This window comes from Telopea speciosissima, chromosome 1 (assembly GCF_018873765.1).
Source record: "Telopea speciosissima isolate NSW1024214 ecotype Mountain lineage chromosome 1, Tspe_v1, whole genome shotgun sequence".
Lineage (NCBI taxonomy): Eukaryota > Viridiplantae > Streptophyta > Magnoliopsida > Proteales > Proteaceae > Telopea > Telopea speciosissima.
The window spans coordinates 8,271,150-8,294,395 of record NC_057916.1 but is presented as its reverse complement, the minus strand read 5'-3'; the positions used below and the strand labels follow the sequence as shown (position 1 = coordinate 8,294,395).

Here is a 23,246-nt window from a genome sequence, read left to right as displayed (position 1 = left end):
CGGTCGCGTGGCCCTTGAACCAGCATGGGGGCCAATGGGGGGATGTGCATGAGTAATTTTTCATTTTATAGGAGGTGGGGTGATCATTTCAAGGGCTGTGTCTGGGCGTAGGGGCCATGCGACCAGACAACGATCTTTTTTCCCAATAATTAATTAGAAAAACTTGGAGAAATTTCTTTCACTCCCCCATACTTGACAATATTTACACTCAATCCAAACTTCTTTTCTGATTCTTTTCTCCACCTCTCTTTCTCCCCTGATCATTCAAAATCCCTAAATTAACCCTAATAATGGTCACCTCCAGCAGCATCTCCACCCGCATCCCTCCCATACCCTATGCACCACCTTCTCCATCGAAAAAAAACGAAATATAAAAAACTCACACTGGATCAGGACCTTGAAGCTAGCACCCTTGTCACCCCTAATTCTGGTTTCGACTGAGTGACACATTCTCTTTTTTCAGGAATCTGATCTTTACTCTTGCAGCTTTGACAGGTTCAGGCGGGGTAGACTGCTAGAGGCTCTCCAACCCATTATATGCTCTGCTTTCTAATTGATTTTTCCGACAAACATTCTGATAGAATGTCATGAAGTTGGATCCATAGACGGATGATTTATGATTCTCGATCTCTAACTTCTTCTCCTTTTTTTTTTTTTTTTTGGAGTAAATATTATAAGAACCACCATGGTGGGGCTTGAGCTCACTGTCTCTAGAATGTAGAAAGTTTGCTGCAAGGAGGCCGTTTCATAGATGATGATGATGATGAAATAAGGGTATTTTTGAAAATACTCAAACCTAGGAGGGTATTTATGAACCCAAAGGGGAAGTGAATTATTCTTTTTCCTTGGCTGCCAGCAGGGTAGCAGCAAAATATTTCCTCCATGTGCGGTGTTGGAGTCTTGCGGAACCTTCCCTCTGTCTCTATTCCCTCCATCCTCAGATGTACTGGAGTTGGATGGAGAGAGACTGTGTGTTATGGTAAAGACTCCAAGAGTTTTCCCATTTAATTTCCCTCGGCTGGGAGGGGGCTGCCGGAGGTTCTGTTGGAGGCGGTTATCAAACCGACCATTGGATTGTTATTAATCTTTAGGGGAAGGTATTTGTACATGGGAGATTCTCTCATCAACTCCATCAAACAAAGGGTGCAGGAGTTTTTATGTCATTTTAGATTAGCATTTATGTCAATCCGACTGCATTTAATGCAGGTCGTGCACATACATGACCGTGCATGAAAACTTTTGCCTAATCTTTATTTGAATTAATGCATAAAGTTTCCGGCCTTATCTCTGTTGTAGGGCACAACATGTTTGGACTTTAACTCCTTGTGTTTTCAATGATTGAACTTAAGTTACTAGAAAAAACCTTAAGTTACCTGAAGTTACGAAAGTTGATTTCTTTACAAATTAAGGTTCGAATTTGATAGATAGATAAGTGGTTGTTTGGAAACCCACATTCAAGGCCCAGTGCAACTGCCAGTTGGTGAATGTAGCAGATATTTAGATCCATACAATTAGTAAATACAAAATTTCGATATGGTCAACATTAAGTGTGTATATTTTTTTTGGTAAAAAAGTGTGTGTATATATATATATATAACAATTGATGAAGTAAATGAAATAAAATTAATTATTCTCCTACAGTTTCTTCCATGATGATGATGTTACTATCAAGCATCTAAATGTAAGTAGCTCACGTTAAAAAATCCCTAATAAAAAAAGGCCTATATCATTTTCTTATTGGTTATACTTTTGTTTTTTTGGAGGGGGGGAGTGTTTAAATTCACTAACTATACATTCATTACAGAATTTTTACATTGTACCTAATTTTCTTTCTTTTACGAACCTTGTCTTGTAGCAATACTATATATCTACAGCACGAGAACTAACACGGCTATGTGGAGTATGTCAGGCTCCAATTACACAACATTTTGCTGAATCTATTTTAGGTTCAACCACAATCAGGTGTTTTGATCAAGAAGAGAGGTTTATAGACACAAACCTCAAGCTGGTGGATGTGTATTCTCGACCCAAATTTCATTTCTCTGGTGCAGTGGAGTGGTTATGCTTCCGCATGGACATGCTGGCATCCATCACATATGCCGTCTTTTTGGTTTTCTTGATCTCAGTGTCAAAGGGAGTACTCAGTCCTGGTAAAAGTTGAAACTTGAGATCTAATAAATTTATCCTTTAAGGCAACCCGGTTTGGTTTCTCACAGAAAGCATGATTTTGAATTTATATTGAAGGTGTTGCGGGTTTAGCAGTCACATATGGGCTTCGTTTCAGTATGCATGGTGTTATATGGGATCTCACCATGCTTGAGAATAATATCATATCTGTTGAGAGATTATTGCAGTATGCCTACATCCCTAGTGAACCTCCTCTGTTGGTAGAAGAAAATAGGCCAAGTCATAAATGGCCATCACATGGAAAAATTGATATTGTTGATCTGCAAGTAATGCTCAATATAGATTCCTCAAGCCTTTATCTCCATATTTATTTCCTTATTTTATGGAATACACCCTTTGAAGCCTAATGTTACCAAATAGTTCTTCCTACTCTTTGGAATTCTACGAAGCTTCGTGATTTGATAATTTAATATGTATGTAGGTCCGGTATGCCCCACACCTTCCTCTTGTCTTGCGAGGTCTCACATGCACCTTTCCCAGAGGGAGGAAGATTGGCATTGTTGGACGAACAGGAAGTGGTAAATCAACTCTCGTACAGGCTCTCTTCCGTATGCTTGAACCTGAAGTTGGTCAGATTTTGATAGATGGTATCAACATCTCTAAGATTGGCCTTCATGACTTGCGATCAAGATTGAGCATCATCCCACAAGACCCCACAATGTTTGAGGGGACTCTTAGAAGCAATCTTGACCCGCTTGAAGAGTACACTGATGAACAGATTTGGGAGGTGGGCCTGCTTTTTCATTTGCTAAATAATATCTAATTGGTGACAAAGATAGGATGGACCTATCTTCTGCTTACCGATGATTCACATTCCAAATAAACACGTCGTAGTTAATTGGTTGGGAACTATTTGTTTATGAACTCCATTCATGCGGTTCTTTTTTTTTCAAAAAAAAAATTAGAAATACTTTTTACTGATATATTGAAATCGTTTCATTGGATGCAATGGATCATCTTTGGGCAAAGTTTGGCCTAAGCAATTCTCATAGTTATGACCTGGGAAGTGCTTCTTTTTTTTTTTTTGCCTTGTTTTTCATTTCCACTTGGCATCCCTTGCTTTTTCATTTCATCTTTTGTTTAGCTCATTTTTAACAATCAATTTTATGACATCTTGAATAATCAAGCAAGGTGGTAAGTTGACATGGATTTTTTATTATTGCAGGCTTTAAATAAATGCCAGCTTAGTGATGAAGTTAGAAAGAAGGAAGGGAAGCTTGATTTTGTAGGTTGGTTTCTTCTCTTATTCACTCTATTTCAAAGTTTCTCAACATCAATTTATCCATGAATCATGGCATTATTTTATGCTATCGAACTTCTAATGCATAACCCAATCTCCTTGCCCCCAATCCCTTCTTTGACAAGAAGTAGGGGAAGAAAAGTTAATGAAAATAAGATCTTGAATGGCTATTCCATTTTCATATGATGGTTATCACAGTGGCTGAGAATGGAGAGAATTGGAGCATGGGTCAGAGGCAATTAGTCTGTTTAGGGCGGGTATTACTCAAGAGAAGCAAAGTGTTAGTACTCGATGAAGCTACTGCATCTATGGATACTACAACTGACTATCTAATTCAGCAAACGCTTAATCAAGAATTCTCAGGATGTACTATCATCACAATTGCACATAGGATAACATCAATTCTTGATATGGATCTGGTCCTCCTTCTCGATAATGGTTAGTAGCTACTGATTAATACACCAAAATTGTATGAGTAAGGTTGAGTTTGGTAATAGGTATTCTCATCATTTTTTAATACTTGTCTAATCAAATTGACATATTTTCTTGTCTTAAGCAGGCCTTGTTTTGGAATATGATTCTCCATCCAAATTGTTAGAGATCAAGACCTCGTCATTCGCAAAGCTTGTTAAAGAGTATACCCAAAGATTTAATTCCTAGTTTTTGTTAGGCTAGATAAGTGAGTTTGAATTTTCTACGTAAAGAGCGGCTGCATTAGAGGGAGGTGCATTTCTATTTTAAGTAGACAAAAATTTGTTGGGAGATGAAGGTGCCAATAACCAGATGAGTTGGATTTGGCATTCAGTTGAAATATTGGGAATAGAAATAAATATGAGAAGCTTAAAAAAATGAAATCTTTTTCTTCATGCATGTCTATAAACCTTGCGAGAAGTTTTGGTAGTCTAGTGATATCTTTAGACTGCCACAAATCAACCATGTGGCATATTGAATAGAGCTGAAATTTTGCGCACAAGTAGAGCTCTAGGTCCCATGCTCACATGTAAATCCTTGCCAAATAGAGTTGTCTAAGTGAAAAATTAAATCTTTGAAAATGCGGTAAAAATGTAAAAAAACAAAAAAAATAATGAACAGCTAAAAATACAAGTGAATCTTCCAATACATGGGAGGGTATGTTCTTAAATTCGAGTCTAAAATTTGACATGTGGCTAACCCTAGACCTTTTCTAAATATCAATATACTTGAATGTGGCTAACCCTAGACCTTTTTCTAAATATCAATATAGTTGAAACTGTTTCACCAACCTTCCAAGTCTAAAACATGGTGCCAGTCTAGAAATGCTCTCTATAGCCTGCAGTAAAAAAACTTTTGCCATAAACTATTACAACGAAAAATCTAGCGTACTGCTCCATTAGACATATCTTAATTTTAAGAGTGTCAATTTAGAACCGAAATTGAAATTGACCGTTTAAAACCAAACTGAACAAATGTAAGTCGGTTTGGTTTTGGTTTCAAAAGCTTGAATCCTTTCTTGGTTCGCTTTGGTTTTGGTTTCATGACTAAAACTGTTGAATTGAACCGAAGTATCTATTTTCAAACCGAATAAGGAGCTGGGTAAAATTATATTATTTTTTGAACATTTCAATAAATGTGGTGAAAAATTATATTCATTTTTAATATTTCAATCAATATGGATGAAAATTTCTATTCCTTTTTAATGTTTGGAAAAAGTTTGGTGAATTATAACCCTAACAATAAAATTTTTTTTTGGTTGGTGGACCTAAACTGAATATGGAACTGAATAAAAACCTAATTGACCTGAATCGATTCGGTTCTTTTGTTTTGAAAATGTGTTCCTATTCTCGGTTCGATTTGGTTTTGATCTCTACATGCCTCTTGAACCGAATCGAAACTGAATCGATTGACACCCTTATCTTAATTATCAATTACTAAAATTTCCTTAAATACCAAGTGTTTTATCTGTTCTATGCCAAAATTGTTCTTATCAGTTCTTGCTAAGATTAAATTTCTGAAGTTCCCTTCTCAAAGTTTTCCTTCAATGGTCATGCATGGAAAGACCATGGATGAAGCCAACCATTGGGGGGGGGGGGGGTGTTATACTGATCTAAAAATCAATCCAAAATGTTGTAAATTTTGTTATAGTAGAGTTGGACATAGAGTTGAGCAGGGACGTGTAAGTCCGTTACCCCGACCTTACCTACCTATATAGTGAGGCTTACCTACAAACAGCTGCACAGTGTAATTGGTGAACTGTGGTGTGCTTCATGCTCGTGCTGGTGAATTCGAATCTCCCGACTGGTACCTACCCCATCCCTATCCCCCCAAAAAGTAAGATATATATAAAAAGCTCCTAATTCCCACCCCCCACCCCCAAAAAAAAAAAAAAAAAACCCTCAAAATGTTGAATTATCAACCAATAAGAGCAATACTGGATGCAACAACGTAGGCATGGACAACGGAATAATAGATCATCAAAAAGTTGCAGAAGAAAGAGAAAGGAGTTGTATAACGGGTTTGATGTCTTGCATAGGTTGGAGACTGGTATAAAGATTGAGATTTGTGTTCACCGGCAGCAGGAACTGGAGAGGTTAAAGAATCTCTCTACTTTTTCACATAAAATCTGTAACTGATCTGTTAGGGTTAGAGGTTTCAGTTTTTGTCTTGTCTGTTCTACAAAGCCATCATAGAAAAACTAAAATGTAACACAAAAAAAAGGAGGGGTGGGGGGGGGGGGGGGGAGAGATTCTAAGGGTGTACAGAGAAGCAGGGGAAGTAGAAAAAACAGAGCGAGCTTCACCAGTTGTTCTGCTTCATCTTCACGGGTTCATATAGAGAAGAGAGGGCAGAACTCAAATACGCGTTGGTTGCACGTCCCCATCATCCATGCCCTACTCATTCATTCCTGTTCCTTTACTTTTTTGGTAAAATTTCCTGTTCCTTTACACCAGTGGCTCCTCTGTACAGAGGACCGCCGACGTGGCAAGAAATTGGTGGTGATTTAGGCTTTTGTTGTCCGTTTCTTATTCTGCTTCGGAAACCATCACAATAAAAGGTAGAACTGAATTGGGTTTTCTTTACTTTGCTTGAAAATTACGCAAGGCGTGTTCACACTGGACAAGAAGAATAAGGAGCAAACCTAGCCATTCAGTCAAGAAAAAGAAGAAACTGTGAGCGTATGTTCTTCCGGTAATCTTATTCTGATCAGCTTCTTCCTACACCTGAAAAAGAGAGCATGCCTTACTACTCCGAGCAGTTTCTCTCAACATTTGGCTTGTTAATGTCTTGTCTTCTTATTATAATTGGAGGTTTTTTTCTTAATAAGTCGTACAAGAAGCGAACAGTGATCAGTGCTGGAGAGGAGAGCACAGCAGCACCACTGGACTTGGTGTCAACACGTACAGTCCTTTTCTTCATCCACCAATGGACGGCGTTATGAAGTGTTCTTGAGTTTCAGAGGTGAAGACACCCGCACCAATTTCACCGATCATCTCTACACTGCTTTGGTGGATGCTGGAATCATTACTTTGAGGGATGATGATGAGATCCGCATTGGAGGAGAGATCAGTTCAGAGCTTCTCACAGCCAGCCAACAATCGAGAATTTCCATCCCAGTTTTCTCTAGAATTACGCTTTTAGCAAATGGTGTCTCATCGAGCTCGCTAAGAGAGTCGAATGCAGAGAAAAAATGGGTCAGATTGTGCTGCCCATTTTCTATCATGTTGAACCATCGGATGTTCGGAATCAGAAGGGAACCTATGCGAAAGCTTTTTGGGAGCTCCAGAAGCGTTTTGACAAAAAGATCGTTGAGGGGTGGAAGGGAGCTTTAAGAGTTGCTGGGGAATTGAAGTGAGTAAACGTAAAGAATAGGTAATTTCTTAGAGTCTTGGTTTATTTTGAGTATTTTTCATCTGTTAATGGGATTACTTTCATAGTGGTTAGCTATGGCATACTTTCCTGCAATGATTCATTCTCTTCATATGCTATTAATTCCTGTTCCAGAGCGTAACGACCATTGACAATTAGTCTGTTTAGGACGGGTATTACTTAAGAGGAACAAAGTGTTAGTACTCGATAAAGCTACTGCTTCAGTGGATACTATGACTGACTATCTAATTCAGCAAACACTTCATCAATAATTCTCGTCTACTATCATCACAATCGTGCATAGGATAACATCAATTCTTGATGTTGATCTGGTCCTCCTTCTTGATAATGGTTAGTAGCTAGTAATTAATACACCACAATCAAATTGATTATGTTGAGTTTGGTAATATGTCTTCTCATCATTTTCTAGTGTTTGTCTAATCAAATTGACATGTCTTAAGCAGGCCTTGTATTGGAATATGATTCTCCAGCCAAATTGCTAGAGATCAAGACATCGTTATTTGCAAAGCTTGTTAAAGAATATACTCAAAGATTTAGTTCGTAGTTTTTGAAAGGTTAAATAAGTGAGTTTGAATGATCAAACTAGGAGGCTATATTAGAGGGAGTTGCCTTTCTATTTTGAGTATGACAAAAACTTGTTGGAAGATGAGACTGCCTATAATCAATAGAGTTGGTTTTGGCATTCATTTGAAATATTGGGTGTTAAAAAGTATACGATAAGAAAACAAAAAAGAAAAACAAAAAAAACAAAAAAATAAAATTTCTGCATGCATGTTTAATTGTGTATAAATCCTTGGAGAAGCTTTAGTAGTCTAACGACATCATTACGCTACCACAAATATCTACCATGTGGCACATTCAATAGACCTGCAATTTTGTGGACAAGGAGAGCTCTAGGTCCCATGCTCACATGTCAATTTTTAGCCAACATAGGCTTGTCCAAATAGAAAAATAAATAATTGAAAATTGACTAAAATTTTAACTAAAAAATATGGACTTGCAAGTTAAAAAACTTTTGCCATAAACTAGTATAATGGAAAATTTGGCCTACTGCTCCATTAGGCATGTTTTAATTATAAACTACCAAAATTTCATTAATAACAACTGTGTTATATTTTCTCTATCTAAATTGTTCTTATCAATTTTTGCTATAATTAAATTTCTGAATCCCCCCCCCCCTTCTCAAAGTTTTCCATCCATCGTCATCAACTTTGACTCGATAGTCTGAAAATTGGTTCCTAGAGAGGAAAATTGAATTATTCCTAGAGCCAATCATATGGAGGTTATCCTGACCTCAAAAACATATGCCTTAGGTTCTTCACAAAAAACCTAAGGCAGAACAAAAATTCCATTGAAACTTGAATGACATAATAAGCAGTCCAAAATAGATCATTATTTATCCTTCGAATAGCATAAACAGTAACATATAACACAAACAAGAGAACTGGAAGATAATCATATCTTCAAATGCTACTCAACCTAAAGTCTTTGTCCAGACCACTACATTCTCGTTTATCCAATGACAAACTTCAATTAGGCCGGGCCCAAAACCCAACATCTTAAAAGCAGTATGGTTTGGATTCCAAATTGATGTGTCATAGTGGCATGCCATGATTGTATGATTCACTTTCTTCTGGGCATGTATATCAACTGCATATAGTTTTACATTCTGTAAAATATGGCAATAATAGACTTGAAATGGGAATGGCTGACTATGACATATAAGTGGTGGTTCGGAGAGGTTTTCATATATGAGTTTCACAGCTCCGATTGTGGCATTCTCATAAGACCCTTCGACGCTCTCAGAACTCCAGATACGTACATGGTGCCCTAATTTCTTGACAACAAAATCGATTAGGCCCTCAGTAGAAGTCACACAGGTGTTCTGCTCGCCTTGAATCGGGCTCTTTTCACATGTCTCTAGGGTGCTTTGAATATACTCATCCATGTTTGATTCATCTACCACACCAAAAAGTTTCTTTAATTCCTCAATCTGAGCAAATGAAAATGGGATTTTTGATGCCAGAGTTTGCGGTAAGAATGATCTATATGACATTGGGTCTCTTAGATCAGGGATAGGCATGAAACCTCCCTCTTTCACCATCGACTCCCGAAAAAATGGCAATCCCCCTTGGCTGGCAATCGACAAGGGTATACCACTTGGAGTGAGTTCATAAACTACTCTGTCAGTTATCCACTGGGCTATTGGTGGCAGAGTTATGTCTTCTGTTGTCTTCTTCATAAGTGTATTTGTAGAACAAGCAACATTAGCTTGGTTGCAGAATGAACGTAGGTGGGAAGCCAATTCATTTTCTGCCATAAGTTTCATAAACATTGACACCTGATGGAGGCTTAATGGAGAAGCCTTTGCAGCTAACCAATGTGGAGGGAGTGGATGATGACCAATATGCTCTTCCCAGTATTGTGAGAAGGCATTTTCAGCTTGAGAACCCTGCAATTTCATGGGAGGAAATTACAACCAAATAAGGAAGATAAAAAAGAAGGAACAGCAATAACCATGTTCAAATGAACGGATAATGGAAAAGCATCATTGTTCTTACACTTAAGCATATAATTATCAAAAATCCAAGCAACATAATGGGATGTGTCATGGTGGAATTGAGATAGAGAACAAAATAAGTGGGATTTGTGCCTTTGTGGGAATGAGTCGGGTTTGTTCCATGGAGAGGAAGGTGCTTGGATATATAGATAGTGGGAAAATTTTGTAATACCAACAAATAAAGAGGGAGGAGGAGGAGGAGGAGGAGGAGCAGGCGGGGGGAAGGGGGGTTTGGTAGAAGGTGGGGTTTGTCAGTGCCCTAATTGCTAAATGTATTTTTTTAAAAAATAATTTTCCCTATTTTCCCTTTTGGCTCTGTTTGTTTCGGTGTAAAATTTTACCTGAACTTCAAAAAATTTGACATGTAAAATTTTACTTGTTGAAAAGTTTTCTAATGTTTGTTTTTTTATGGAAAAAAAAACAATTAAAAAATTTTTACATTTACGAAGTAAAATTTACCAACGAAATTTTTCCAAATAAAATTTTACGCCAAAACGAACGGAGCCTTTGGCAAAAAAAGTGAATAACTTCCCTTTTAAAATGGGAAGGTTTTGGTACCTTTCGTTGAACAGTCTCCTTTTTCTTGCCAAAAATTGGTTGTTAAAAATTTTCTAAAACAAAAACATATGAATGAAAAACTTCATGTCATGATGTTTTATATAATTAAGTAGAAATTTTTTTTTTTTAAGAACTTAAGCCATACATTTTTGAGGTCAGAATAGACTCACATATGGTCATCTCTTGGAACATTAGAAATTGCCACTCTAGGAATCAATTTTGAGACTTTCGAGTCAAATGCATGACCATGGAAAGAAAACTTTGAGTGGAGGGAAAAATTCAGAAATTTAATCATAACAAGAATTGGTAAGAACAATTTATGCATAGATAAAAAAACACAGCTACTATTCAAGAAATTTTTTGTAGTAAGATATGCCTAATGGAGCAACAAACCAACTTTTCTACCTTCGAAACTTTACGGCAAAAGTTCTTCGGCTGGTAGGCTTTGGAGGGTATTTCTAGACCGACACCAAGTTTAAGCACATGAAAGGGTAATGTGGTAGTTTCAACCGATATCTAGAAAATTGTCTAGGGTTGACCACATGTCAAATTTTAGACTAAGATTCAAGAATATACCCTCTATATGTTGGAGGCTTTCACTTGTATTCTTGTATTTTCAGCTATCCATTTCTTTTTTAAAAGCAATGCATTTTGGATTGGATTTTCAAAGAATAATTTTTCTACTCGGTAAAAAATTGATGTGCGATCATGGGACCTTGGATACCCATGTCCCCTAAATTTCAGCACTATTTAATGTGCCACGTGGTAGATATTTGTGGCAAGCTGTAGATGTCATTGGACTAATAAAACTTCTCCCAAGGTTTATAGATATTTGTTGCAATTTAAAGATGTCCACAAATTTTTTTTTTTATTTTCTTTCTCATCTTCTTTTACCCCGTATGCACGTTACACTATGAACAAATTTTGTAGTCACTCATACATAATTTTAGTAGTTAACGTGGGAACAAAAATTTGTGTGATTATATTCAGGCCCCATTGAAGGAGTTAGGTGAATTACAAAAGATCACAGTACACCTCTTATCAGAGTATTGAGAAGATACGGTCTATTTCAGGAGGTGGAACTTATAAATTATAAGGACTATTAATGCTACTGCTTCATGATCAAATAATCTCCCAGTCACATTTGATGCTGCTGCTTCTTTGCCTACAGAAACGAGAAGAGGGGAAATAAAAAAGAGCTTTTTACCTTTCAGATTTCTTATGCGCGGTATAGAGAATGTACGTAGGGTAGCTTAGATGATAATTTTATTGATAGGTTTCCTTGGAGCCTATCAATAAATACATTTCAGTAATAAAATTGAAGAAAGAATTAAGGTTCTTCCAGGTTAAATCCTCAATTTGGGAGATCTGTTTCTAATGAGGATAATGTTATGCTTTATTCCTGACAATGAGGAAATAAATAGGGCTGATTTCCACATAGGATCATTGAAATCCCCTGGCCCTAATGGTTTCTACCTGTGAGTAATGCAATTCATATCTTTACCACAAAGGTAAATACCACTCCTTCAAGGGCACGGATAAGGCCATTATCGAACCCTACACCACCTTTTGGTGGCCATAATTTCTTCCTTTTGACAAGGCCCCAAGTTCAACAGAAGTCAGTTAGCTATTTCAGCATTCAAGGTCCCTTGAGTTTTGGGAGTAAAACAACACAGTAGAAATCCATAAAATTTCAGGTTGGTATGAGCTTGTATTTGAACCATATAATACATGTTAACTTTGAAAAGTTTTTTTAAGGAGTGCAATGGTCTTTGAGGACCTGCCTAGCAAGATCTAAAGCACCACTTTGCTTGTATATCAAGTGCAAATTGTATGCAGCCTCTCTGCGTAGGTCACAATAACCTGGCTTCTGAATTTCTGTAAGGCTTGAATCCTCATTAGGAAGCTCTGGGATTGGGTAATCCTTCTCATGAATTGCTAGCACTTTCTCATAATATGATACGGCAAGTGTAACGAGTCCAACATGATGACAAGCTCGGGCAATGTTATACAAGGCTTCCTGCAAACCAACCCAGAAGTTAACTCAATACAAAAGATCATGGATTACTTGCACTTCCTACCCCAAATTCTTCATGCCAGACAATCTAAAATTTTAATATTTTATTACGACAACTGGGATGTGTATCAAAACGGAAAAGAATAGCTTTGGTTTCATGTTTGACATTGATCAGCAAGTGAATTTCACACATTCTGCTTGAACAACCACCAAATGGGTGGATGTTTCAATTTCATGGAAACTACTTAATTGTGATTGGAATATAGATGGCAATAACTAAATATAAGCATATATCCTCAAATGCTAGGAGTTGAAACTCCCATGATCCAAACTGATGCCAAAAGAAGAGAAATTAAGTGATGGAGGTCATATGCATAGGCTGAAACCTTGTAACAGGCAAGATGCAAAAATCTGGACATCAAATGAACCCAAAAGACAAGCTTAGAGGTCCTAAGAGGTGTGGCAACTTTTAGATTGCTTCCTCTAGGGCATGATACAAGCAAACCCAGATGCTATTGAGTTCTAAGGATTTATATGGTAACTTTCCAAAAAATTGATTCTGGAGTTTTTTCTGAATCTGGGGGAAGAATTGAAACAGATTATGTATGTGTTGTCCGGCCTGTTTCTGTGATTTTTTGAAAAGGACCGGGTGATATAATAGATTCTGGCAGGGTTTTGATAAACACCAAAAAGATGTTTCTCACATTTTAGAATTGATTCTACGAAATGTCGGAGAAACAATGTGGACTTGAGTGAATCAGGGACATTGGTGGAATTTACCATCAAAACATAACAAGACCTAAAACAAACCCTAAAATCTCACAAGGTCGACATTCTCACAAGAGAGGCGCTCGACTTCTGCAACTCAACTTTGCATCTTCAAGCTCGATCGATTTCCATGGCTGGAACGCATACTTGAATAGTGACCATCATCTCCACATCTTCTCCATCTCCAGCGAGGAATCCTACAACACCCTAATCGTAGGTAAGCCAGCCGAACCTTCTCCTTTCCCTCTGATCTTCTTCTTCTTCTACTTCTTCTTTACTTCTACATCCAAAATCGAAACCCATCCCTTTCCCCATTTCCTAACCACTGAACCGAACCATTCACCATCTCCATCTATCCTTCCCATCTCCTATCCAATAACCCCAGCCTCTATTAACCATAACCGACACCTTCTCCCTCCAGCTTCTTCCAAATTCCCAAACCCTAACCTACCCATAGCCACACACCCCTTTTCTTCCACATCTCCGACCACCACACCACTACCATGGCATTATCACCATCTCCATCTATCCTTCTCATCTCCTATCCAATAACCTCAGCCTCTTATCAACTATAACCAACACCTTCTCCCTCCATCTTCTTCCAAATTCCCAAACCCTAACCTACCCATAGCCACACACCCCTTTTCTTCCACATCTCCGACCACCACACCACTACCGTGGCATTATTATCAACACCATCGTCTCACATCCCAATCGCAAGGTACACTACAGCATACCTAGAATTTCAAGAAGAGGAAGAATCGAGTCTGGTGGGTTCTTACCTGGAATTTCAATTTTTTTACCAGGTCTACCATACAACATTTGTTGGTACAGAATTACTCCAAAAATCCAGAAACAGAAAAAACAGATTTTGATTCAGAACCAATTTTTTGAAACAGAATGGTTGCCATACAGATCCTAAGTGAATATTCGAGGGATTTCATTTAAGCACGTCAATCATCTTTGGTTCTGAAAATATGTTACTGACTCATTCTTAAGAGTTCCTCTGAAGTTAGTTCTTGTTGATTGGATTACTTTTGTTAATTATCACTGATAAGAGCATTTTATCCAGATCTTTTTTTTTTTTTTTGAAAGGAGGAGGGGGGGGGGGGGGGGAGGCTTAAGGAAGGGTGTTAGAGGCCTTTTCTTGTTGTATCTCTCCTTCCCTTCTCCGATAAAATTGTGTCCCTGTTGCTGATTTCAGGAAAAGAAAAGAAAACGTTTTAACATCGTTCTGCGTTGTGACTTCATAATTGTTGTAATATGGGTACAAGGGTTTATTAGACCAGTAGGGTTTAAGTTGTGTCGCCCTAAGGGTATTATTGTAACTTGTATTTCATAGCCTTTATTATAAATAAATAGGGCTTGTGTCTCATTGGCATAAGTTCAATTCCCCAAATTTTCCATCTCTCTCTCTCTCTCTCGCCCAACCACCACCAACCCCACTGACCTCCCTTCCGCCTCTCTCTCTCTCTCTCTCTCCTTTTTCACCACCAAACCCCACCGCCTCCCTTCCACCTCTTCTTCTCGGCTTCTCTTACCGCCAAACACCACCGTCTACCGCCGCCGGAGCCCCTTCTTCTCTCCGCCTTGTTTCTATTCTCGTTTCTCCCTTGGTGGTGATTTTTTTGCCACCAAGGGATCTTTCTAACCCATGAACTAAAATCTTCCTTCCCATTTTTTGAAGATTTTCATGTGGTAAGTATTTCTCTATCGTTTCCCATATCTTGTGATCAGCAACCATGTCGGATGAGTTGGCTGCATCTACTGGACAGGAAGGAGTAGTCCATCAGTGTGAACACGACTTTCCTTCGTTCCCTATGAACTCCATCAAACTTGATGGGAGTAACTACTTGATGTGGTTGAGATCCTGCTCTCTTGTCGTGGGTTCCCGTGGTCTCTCTGGCCATCTTACCAGGTCTCTGTGAAGCCTACTACTGCTGGTCCTAGTTAAATTAAATGGGAGACCGATGAATGCTTGGTCATGTCCCATCTTCTCAACTCAATTGATCCTGCTATCGCTCAGGAATATCTCCTACTTGACTTTGTTGCAACCATCAGGAAGGTTGCCAAGGAAATATATTCCCAAATTGGCAATGATGCACAACACTACGAACTCCGTAGAAAAATTTACAATATGCAACAGAAGGATATCTCTCTCCCAATATTATTCTACTATGCAAGGTCTATGGCAGTATTTGGACTTCTATGGGAGATTTACTGCGACTTGTGATACAAACATTGTTACCTTTCGCAAGTGGGAAGGTTGCCAAGGAAATATATTTCCAAGTTGGCAATGATGCACAGCACTACGAACTCCGTAGGAAAATTTACAATATGCAATAGAAGGATCTCTCTCTCCCAATATTATTCTGCTATGCGAGGTCTATGGCAGTATTTGGACTTCTATGGGAGATTTACTGCGACCTGTGATACAGACATTGTTACCTCTCGCAAGTGGGAAGATAAACTCCTGATCTATGATTTTCTGGCTGGTTTGAATATCGAGTTTGATCAAATCCAGGCACATGTTCTCAATTGAGATCCACTCCCTACTCTCGAGCAGGCGTATGCTATTGTTGCTTCTGAGGAGAGTCGGCATACTGCTATGGTTCACTCTGTACCTATGGAGAGATCTGCCTTTTACACCGGTACTAGCACTTCTTCCTGTGGGACCTCTTCCCAGGGACCTCCTGCCCGGGGATTGATTGTCCTAGTTCTAAGAAAGCTCATGTGAAGTGTGAGTATTGTGGGAAGAAGCATTACACCAAAGACAAGTGCTAGAAGCTTCATGGCCATCCTCCTCTTTCTCACGGAGATGTCCAGGGTCGTTCGAGTGGTGGTGCTGCCCATCACACTGATGCTAATGATATCCCTCTTCAGATGAGCTTCACCACCAGCGTCGTTTGATGTCTAGGCTCGAGACTGCTTCTTCAGCACCATCTACCAGTGCAAGTGTTGCTTCTGCTACTACCACACCCCAACCATTTGACTCATCTGCTTCTCCTTCCACCTCAGGTATCTCTTTCGGTGGCCAGTATTCCTTCGTCGTGTCCGTCCCATGGATAATAGACTCGAGGGCCACTGACCATATGATTGGGTCCCATTCCCATTTTTTTCAATATTCTCCGTTAGCATGTAACAGTAGAGTTTGTGTTGTTGATGGTTCCCTCTTTGTTTCTGGCAAAGGATCCATCAAATGTTCCTCTACTTTATCCCTCTCCTCTGTGTTACATGTCCCTAATTTTTCTAGTCACCTCTTGTCTATTAGTAGACTCACAAGGGATTTAAATTGCAAAGTAATATTCTTCCCTTCTTATTGTATTTTTTAGGACCTGGAAACAAGAAGTACTATTGGTTGTGGTAGGATGGATGGTGGCCTATATTTGCTTGAGAGTTATTCATCAGCTTTGTCCACTATTGCTTCTCTCCCTGGGTCATCTACAATTGCTCTATCAGATCTTCACCAATGGTATCGTCGGTTGGATCATCCCCCTTAGGGACATTATCTAGACTTTTCCGGGTTTAGTTAAGATCCAAATGTGTAATTTGAATGGCTTTATTTGTGATGCTTCATGTACTTGCACTTTAGCAAAGCATACTAGACATACTTATCCTATTTTAGATAATAGAAGTTTGATTCCTTTTGGTGTGGTTCATTCTGATGTGTGGGGCCCTACCCGATGTATGTCTACTTCTGGTTTTAGATGGTTTGTCACATTCATTGATTGCTTTAGTCGCACTACTTGGATTTATCTGTTACACCAGAAGAGCGATGTGTTTCACAGTTTTCAGTCCTTCCATAAGATGGTGCAGACTCAATTTGATGCCAGGATCAAGATTCTACACATGGATAATGGTAGAAAATATATGGTTGGTGCCTTTCAGTCCTATTTATGTGATAATGGGATCATTCACTAGACCAGCTGTGTTGACACACCTGCTCAGAATGGAGTGGTTGAGCGTAAGAATCGCCATCTGTTGGAAGTGGCTTGCTCTCTTATGTTTGCCAAGAATGTCCCTCCTCGTTTTTGGGTGATGCAGTGCTTCTGGCAGTATATCTAATTAACCGTATGCCTTCTCGTGTGTTGGATAACCGCTGTCCCCTTGACCTTCTCATGGGTTTTTCTTCCTTTATTGTTCCCCCAAAAGTGTTTGGTTGTGCTGCTTTTGCGCAAAATCAACATGTACATGGCAAGTTTGACCTCAGGGGTCTTCGGTGCATCTTCTTGGGGTACTCTACAACACAGAAAGGGTACAAGTGTTATCTCCCTCCTTCGCACAAAATGTTTGTCACCATGGATATGGTTTTTCAAGAAATTGTTCCTTTTTACTCCTCTCCTACACCTCTTCAGTGGGAAACTAGTCCAAGGGAATAGGTGCCTTTACTAGTTGCTCCTATGGAGATGCCCTTAGAGGATGAAGGATTTGAAGATGGTGTAACAGGATAGGAACAACAACTCATAGTTCAGGGGGAGCAACCTTCAATTCGGCCGGTTCAGGGGTAGCAACCTCAGCCTCAATTACAATCTCCTCTTAAGGTGTTTGTTCACTCTCGAAGAAAGAAGCAAGCTCTCAGGCCCACCACTGTCACTTCCAAACCAATCGGTCTTGCCGGATCCAAGACCTACAGATGTTCCTTCGACCGGTGAGTCTCTTCCTCCTAGTGATCCTAGCTTGAATTTACCTATTGCAATTCAAAAATCCAATAGAACATGTACCCAACACCCTATTTCCAATGTTGTGTCGTATGATGCTCTTTCCCCTTACATTTTAAACATTTTCCAATGGTGTGTCTTGTGATGCTATTTCCCCCTACATTTCAAACATTTGTTTCTTCGTTGTTGTCTGTGTCCATTCCTAACATTTGGCAGGAGGCACTGGCTAACTCACAATGCAAAGAGGTGATGAATGAAGAAATGAGAGCTCTTGGCAAAAATAACATATGGGAATTGGTACAGCTTCCTTCTGGAAAGAAAGTTGTAGAATGTAAATGGGTATTTGCAATTAAGCATAAGGCTGATGGAACTGTGGAAAGGTACAAAGCAAGGCTGGTTGCTAGAGGATTCAACCAGACGTATGGGATTGACTACCAGGAGACCTTTGCACCAGTGGCCAAGATGATACAATATGGGTTATTCTCTCATGTGTCCTAAATCAAGGATTGGATCTCCAACAGTTAGATATAAAAAATGCATTCTTGCATGGAGAACTTGTGGAAGAGGTATACATGGATACTTCACCTGGATTTCATCGGAAAAAACCCATGGAAAAGTGTGCAAGCTTAACCGAGCTTTGTACGGTTTGAAGCAGTCTCCCAAAGCCTGGTTTGGTAGGTTCCATAAAGCTATAGTCTCCATTGGTTATAAGCAAAGCAATGCAGACCATACTTTGTTCATAAAGAGGATAGCTGACCATATTACCATTTTGATTGTTTATGTGGACGATATAGTCATTACTGGGAGTAGTGTTGCAGAGATCACTTCCTTGAAGTTCTTGGGAACAAAGTTTGAGATTAAAGACCTGGCAAAGTTCAGATATTTTCTGGGCATTGAGGTAGCCTATTTAGCTCACAAGGAATTTCCTTCTCAGAACGGAAATACACCCTCGATCTCTTGTCAGATACAGGTATGCTCGGGTGTAAACCAGTTGACACTTCTATTGAACCTAATCCTCATCTCATAAATAAAGATGTTGAGCATGTGGACAAGGGTAGCTACTAGAGGTTAGCTAGAAGACTCATCTATCTCATACTTGACCAGATATTGTTTTTGTTGTAAGTATGGTTAGTCAGTACATGCACGATCCCTACTCATCTCATTGGATGTTGTGTATCGAATCTTGAGATATTTAAAGGTTGCGCCTGGAAAGGGTGTCCTTGTCTCCTCTCATAATCACCTTCGCATTGAGTCATACACTGATGCTGATTGGGCTGGCTGCCCAGATGATAGAAGGTCTACTTCTGGTTACTGCACCTATGTTGGTGGTAACCTAGAGAATCAAGAAACAGGCAGTTGTGGCTTGATCGAGTCCAAAGGCAGAATTTCGGGCCATAGCCCATGGCATATGTGAGTTACTCTGGCTTAGGGGGTTGCTTCAGGATCTTGGAATCACTGTTGAGGTGCCCATGCGATTGTACTCTGACAACAAATCCGCGATCAACATTGCCCACAACCCAGTTCAGCATGATAGAACCAAACATGTGGAGATTGATCGCCACTTTATCAAGGAAAAGCTGGAACACGGTCTAATATGCATTCCTTTTGTCCCATCTAATAGTCATTTAGCTGATGTATTTATTAAGGGTTTACGCACTAAGAATTTTGTTTCTATTGTTAGCAAGTTGGACATGATAGATATCCATGCACCAACTTGAGGGGGAGTGTTGTAATATGGGTACGAGGGTATATTAGTCCAGCAGGGTTTAACTTGTGTCTCCCTAAGGGTATTATTGTAACTTGTACTTCACAGCCTTTATTATTAATAAAGAGGGCTTGTGTCTCATTGACATAAGTTCAATTCCCCAAATATCTGTCTAGTCTAGTTTGTGGAAAGACTCTTAACTCTATCTCCAAAATAAATGACGACCACTCCTCTTGATGTCCTCTTCATTATCAAGAAAGACCAAGTTCCCCAAGATATCCATCCTTTCTTTATTTCTGGTCCTATTATCTGGGATTGATTGTTTTTCCAAATATGAGATCTAATTGCTCTTACCTGCTTCTAATTTGGTTCTACCAACCCATAATTGCTCCTATTTTCCATTTGGACCCCGCAAATTCTCTGTTTCTTTCAAAGTTGCACCTGTTGAAACCCAATTTGATACAGTCCATTTGTATGTAAGCTCCATACATCAAATCTGTTAACCCAGAGTCTTGCCTATAAAGTTCAGTCATAGAGCAGGTTCCCTGTCTAGGGCATTCTAAAGTCTAAACCATAAACAGAGGGACTGGAATAATTAGTTCCATTTTCAAGCTTTAGACAGTCCGAAGAAGAAAAGCTGAACTTCGGACCAGGTAAAATAGAAGTTCATGATAGAAGTCAGAGACAAAAAGTACTAAAATAATTATGTAATATGATATAATTATGCTAGTAATGACCTAATATGAGAAAATCAACATATAGTAAACAAAATATAGGATATCATAATAAGGTTCGAGAACTCGCGAGAACTCGCGAGATCTCGCCGAGTTTCTCGGTTTTTCAAAATCTCAAGTCGAGATCACATACGCATTCTAAAAGTGCATTTTCTCGGCGAGATCTCGGTTTGACATAGGAAAATGCCCATCTAGGTCCTTTACATGAGTGCCAGATCTCGAGATCTTGCTGGAAATTCTTGGTATACAGACACCTATCTATGCCAGGAATCTATGGCAGGAACCAAGACAGACACTTATTTATGCCTAATATCATTTAAGTAAATGCTTTTATTCATAAATAAGAAAATACCCCCCCATTTGAATCCAATAAAAATAGTTAAAAAATCAAACTCCAAAAGGAAAAAAAGTCAACCCCCCTGTTCAAGAACAAAAACTGGATTTTCGATGGTAGATGCAATTTTCAACTTTCTAATGCTGGGGTTTTTCTCAAATCTAAAAATTCCATAAATCTTATTATGGTAAAACATTGCTAAAAACCAAAAGTGCGGTAAAATATTCATTTGTTTTGATGTCCAAAAAATTATTTCCATTCAGAGCGATTTTGACAGCATTCGCGCACACCGAATTAAGTTTGACCGGTACATAACTCTTTCAATATAAATCAGATTTTAGCAATCTTAGACTTGTTGGAAAGCTTTCAAAACAAAGCTTTCCAACAAGTCCAAGATTGCTAAAATGATTGCTAAAATCTGATTTATATTGAAAGAGTTATGTACCGGTCAAACTTAATTCGGTGTGCACGAATGCTGTCAAAATCCAGTTGCGTTAGAAAGTTTGAAAATTGCACCTACTGCCGAAAATCCAGTTTTTGTTCTTGAACTGGGGGGTTGACTTTTTTTCCTTTTGGAATTTGATTTTTAAACTATTTTTATTGGATTCAAATAGGGGGGTATTTGCTTATTTATGAATAATATCTTAAGTAAATGATATATAAATGATATTAGGCATAAATAAGTGTGTTTGTCCTGTGTCTGTCCTGGTTTCTAGCATAAGTAAGTGCCTGTCCTGCTTTCCTACTAACTGAAACTCCTATTTGGACTTAGTTTTTGCAAAATCTGATAGTGCCATTGTGTTTAAATGGCCTAAAATAGGCTGAATACCAAGCTTCAGAATCAAACTAGGTCTAAAACCCACCGAGATGAGGCTTCTAGTCTAGAAAAAAAAAAAGTGCACCAACTCGGCGAGATCTCGCCGAGATCTAGACTCGACTCGATTTTTCAAGGGTCCGAGTTGGCACCGAGACCCGAGTTTTCGAACCTTGTATCATATAAGCATATCCATCGGAAAACAAAGTAATAAATATAAAATCGAAGTAGAATCGTGAAGTGACGACAAGGCGTGCTGTCCCCTTGAACCCAAAAAAGAGCCTGGGTTGATAGTTGCCTACTTGAGACCTAGCCTTAAATCATTTTTCCCCTCCAACGCCTAGGACGCCATAATAACTATGCTTACGATTAATACTAGACTAACTATTAGGATAAATTGGTCACTATTATTATTAAATAATGTATATAACATAACCTGGAAGGTCCTAACTAAACCCTGTTTTATGAATGCCTTGACCAACAAGACCTCGCACCCACACCTAGGCGGTCAACACATTGGCTCCTTGAAAACTATGATAAAAGGGGCATACCCAATGCACGAGGCTCCTGCCACTGCGGGGTCTGGGAAGGGTCATAATGTACACAGCCTTACCCCACTTTGCAGAAAGGCTAATGTAGAACTGTAATTGAATTATCAAACCAGTACCAAAATAGGACCTTTTCTAGAGAATAAAAATCCAGGATTAGGAGAAATCAAATATGATAGTTAGAATGTTCCCCAATTCCAATCGAGTTCACCAAATAAGGGGGCTGGAACAATTGCTAAAAACTTAAAATCGATCCAATGTTTGGATCAGCAGAAATACCCCAATCCTAGTTGAACCAGGAGGGTATAATGGTAATTTCACACAGCAAAATAGAAATCAGAACAGAACAATCAATCACTCGGTTCTGATCATGAACTGGTAATCTCAGCAGAAACAGACTACTAAAACCCAGATTCAATTCTGATGTACAGAACAATAGTAAGAGAAGGGTAAATAGAGAAACAGGGGTTGAAACAAATGATCAAAATATGAGGAGAGTCTAATGACTGGATTTCTCTACTTGAAATTCATGCAAAAAAATGCTTGAATATGAATCCAGATTCAGAACAAGGGTTGCAAGAAATTTCAGAAAACTACTTGTTAATGGAAGAAGAATAAACAAAAATTAAACACCGGACTTCACACTACAAGGTGGTTCAATTGGATCAAAAACCAACCAACCTTGATCGAGCACAAAGGTTTCTTCACCAATGGAGAAGAGCAGCAAAGACACAGCTTTTCATTAATCAATTTCGTGTACAATGCTGGCTTCCCTTACAAATTTATATAGAAGACTCAAAAATTGACTCCTACACACTAAAAAGGTAAGGCCTAATCCAATCCTTAACTAATAAAGTAACCTAAACTGACTAGAAAACTGAAATAATAAAGGAAACTGACTCAAAACAGGGCTGGACTTAAAGAATCCTCATCCAGCCTAACTAAAACACTTGATAACAATTAAAATAAAGAAATCAAGACATCTAACTAAGTAAACCCTTATCCCTAGCCAAGACCCACATTATAGGCCCCTTAAAGTGGCCCATTACAATGAAAAAACATATGATCAAAGGACCAATACATACATAACCCAACACGAAGCTTATTTCTAATTACATAAGCCCAATTGCGTGATTTAACTGCATCAGAGGCTGTTCCCTGACTTCAACCAACGGAGCGACCTTACCATTGTGCCACGATCTGCCCTCTTCCATGAAAACTATGAGAAGAAGTACAAGTAGTGTGAAAACAGAAAATTC

The 23,246-nt window shown here is 38.8% G+C and overlaps 3 protein-coding genes and 1 long non-coding RNA gene across 7 annotated transcripts in view; 2 read left to right on the top strand and 2 right to left on the bottom strand.

The window, feature by feature from the left end:
* The window catches only part of LOC122642961 (ABC transporter C family member 3-like), a 73,615-nt gene extending 65,756 nt beyond the window's left edge, over positions 1-7,859 (top strand). Inside the window, exons 5-10 of one of the 3 annotated variants that reach the window (XM_043836586.1) lie at positions 1,856-2,150; positions 2,245-2,453; positions 2,609-2,914; positions 3,353-3,416; positions 3,626-3,865; positions 7,735-7,859. In XM_043836586.1, coding sequence (XP_043692521.1) covers positions 1,856-2,150; positions 2,245-2,453; positions 2,609-2,914; positions 3,353-3,416; positions 3,626-3,865; positions 7,735-7,835 — 1,215 coding nt within the window. In that variant the 3' untranslated portion in view covers positions 7,836-7,859. Of the gene's footprint in view, positions 1-1,855; positions 2,151-2,244; positions 2,454-2,608; positions 2,915-3,352; positions 3,417-3,625; positions 3,866-3,986; positions 4,088-7,734 lie in introns of those variants that run through there. The other 2 variants (XM_043836595.1, XM_043836603.1) reach the window with 2 other exon arrangements.
* A 781-nt stretch (positions 7,860-8,640) lies between these two features.
* Positions 8,641-9,988, bottom strand: LOC122641329 (polygalacturonase non-catalytic subunit AroGP2-like). The gene is made up of 2 exons (XM_043834538.1): positions 9,853-9,988; positions 8,641-9,743 (listed from the first exon to the last, which is right to left on the bottom strand). Exons 1-2 carry the CDS (start codon positions 9,901-9,903, stop codon positions 8,766-8,768), a joined length of 1,029 nt encoding a protein of 342 aa, XP_043690473.1. The 5' UTR covers positions 9,904-9,988; the 3' UTR covers positions 8,641-8,765.
* On the top strand, positions 8,881-23,238 carry LOC122641337. The gene is made up of 3 exons (XR_006329887.1): positions 8,881-8,950; positions 18,578-18,587; positions 23,229-23,238. It is a non-coding gene; the product is annotated as an uncharacterized LOC122641337 (long non-coding RNA).
* Positions 12,087-23,246, bottom strand: part of LOC122641316 (general transcription factor 3C polypeptide 3) — a 62,784-nt gene continuing 51,624 nt past the window's right edge. The window contains exon 18 of one of the 2 annotated variants that reach the window (XM_043834519.1): positions 12,087-12,429. In XM_043834519.1, coding sequence (XP_043690454.1) covers positions 12,163-12,429 — 267 coding nt within the window. In that variant the 3' untranslated portion in view covers positions 12,087-12,162. The remainder of the gene's footprint in view (positions 12,430-23,246) is intronic. The other variant, XM_043834527.1, reaches the window with a different exon arrangement.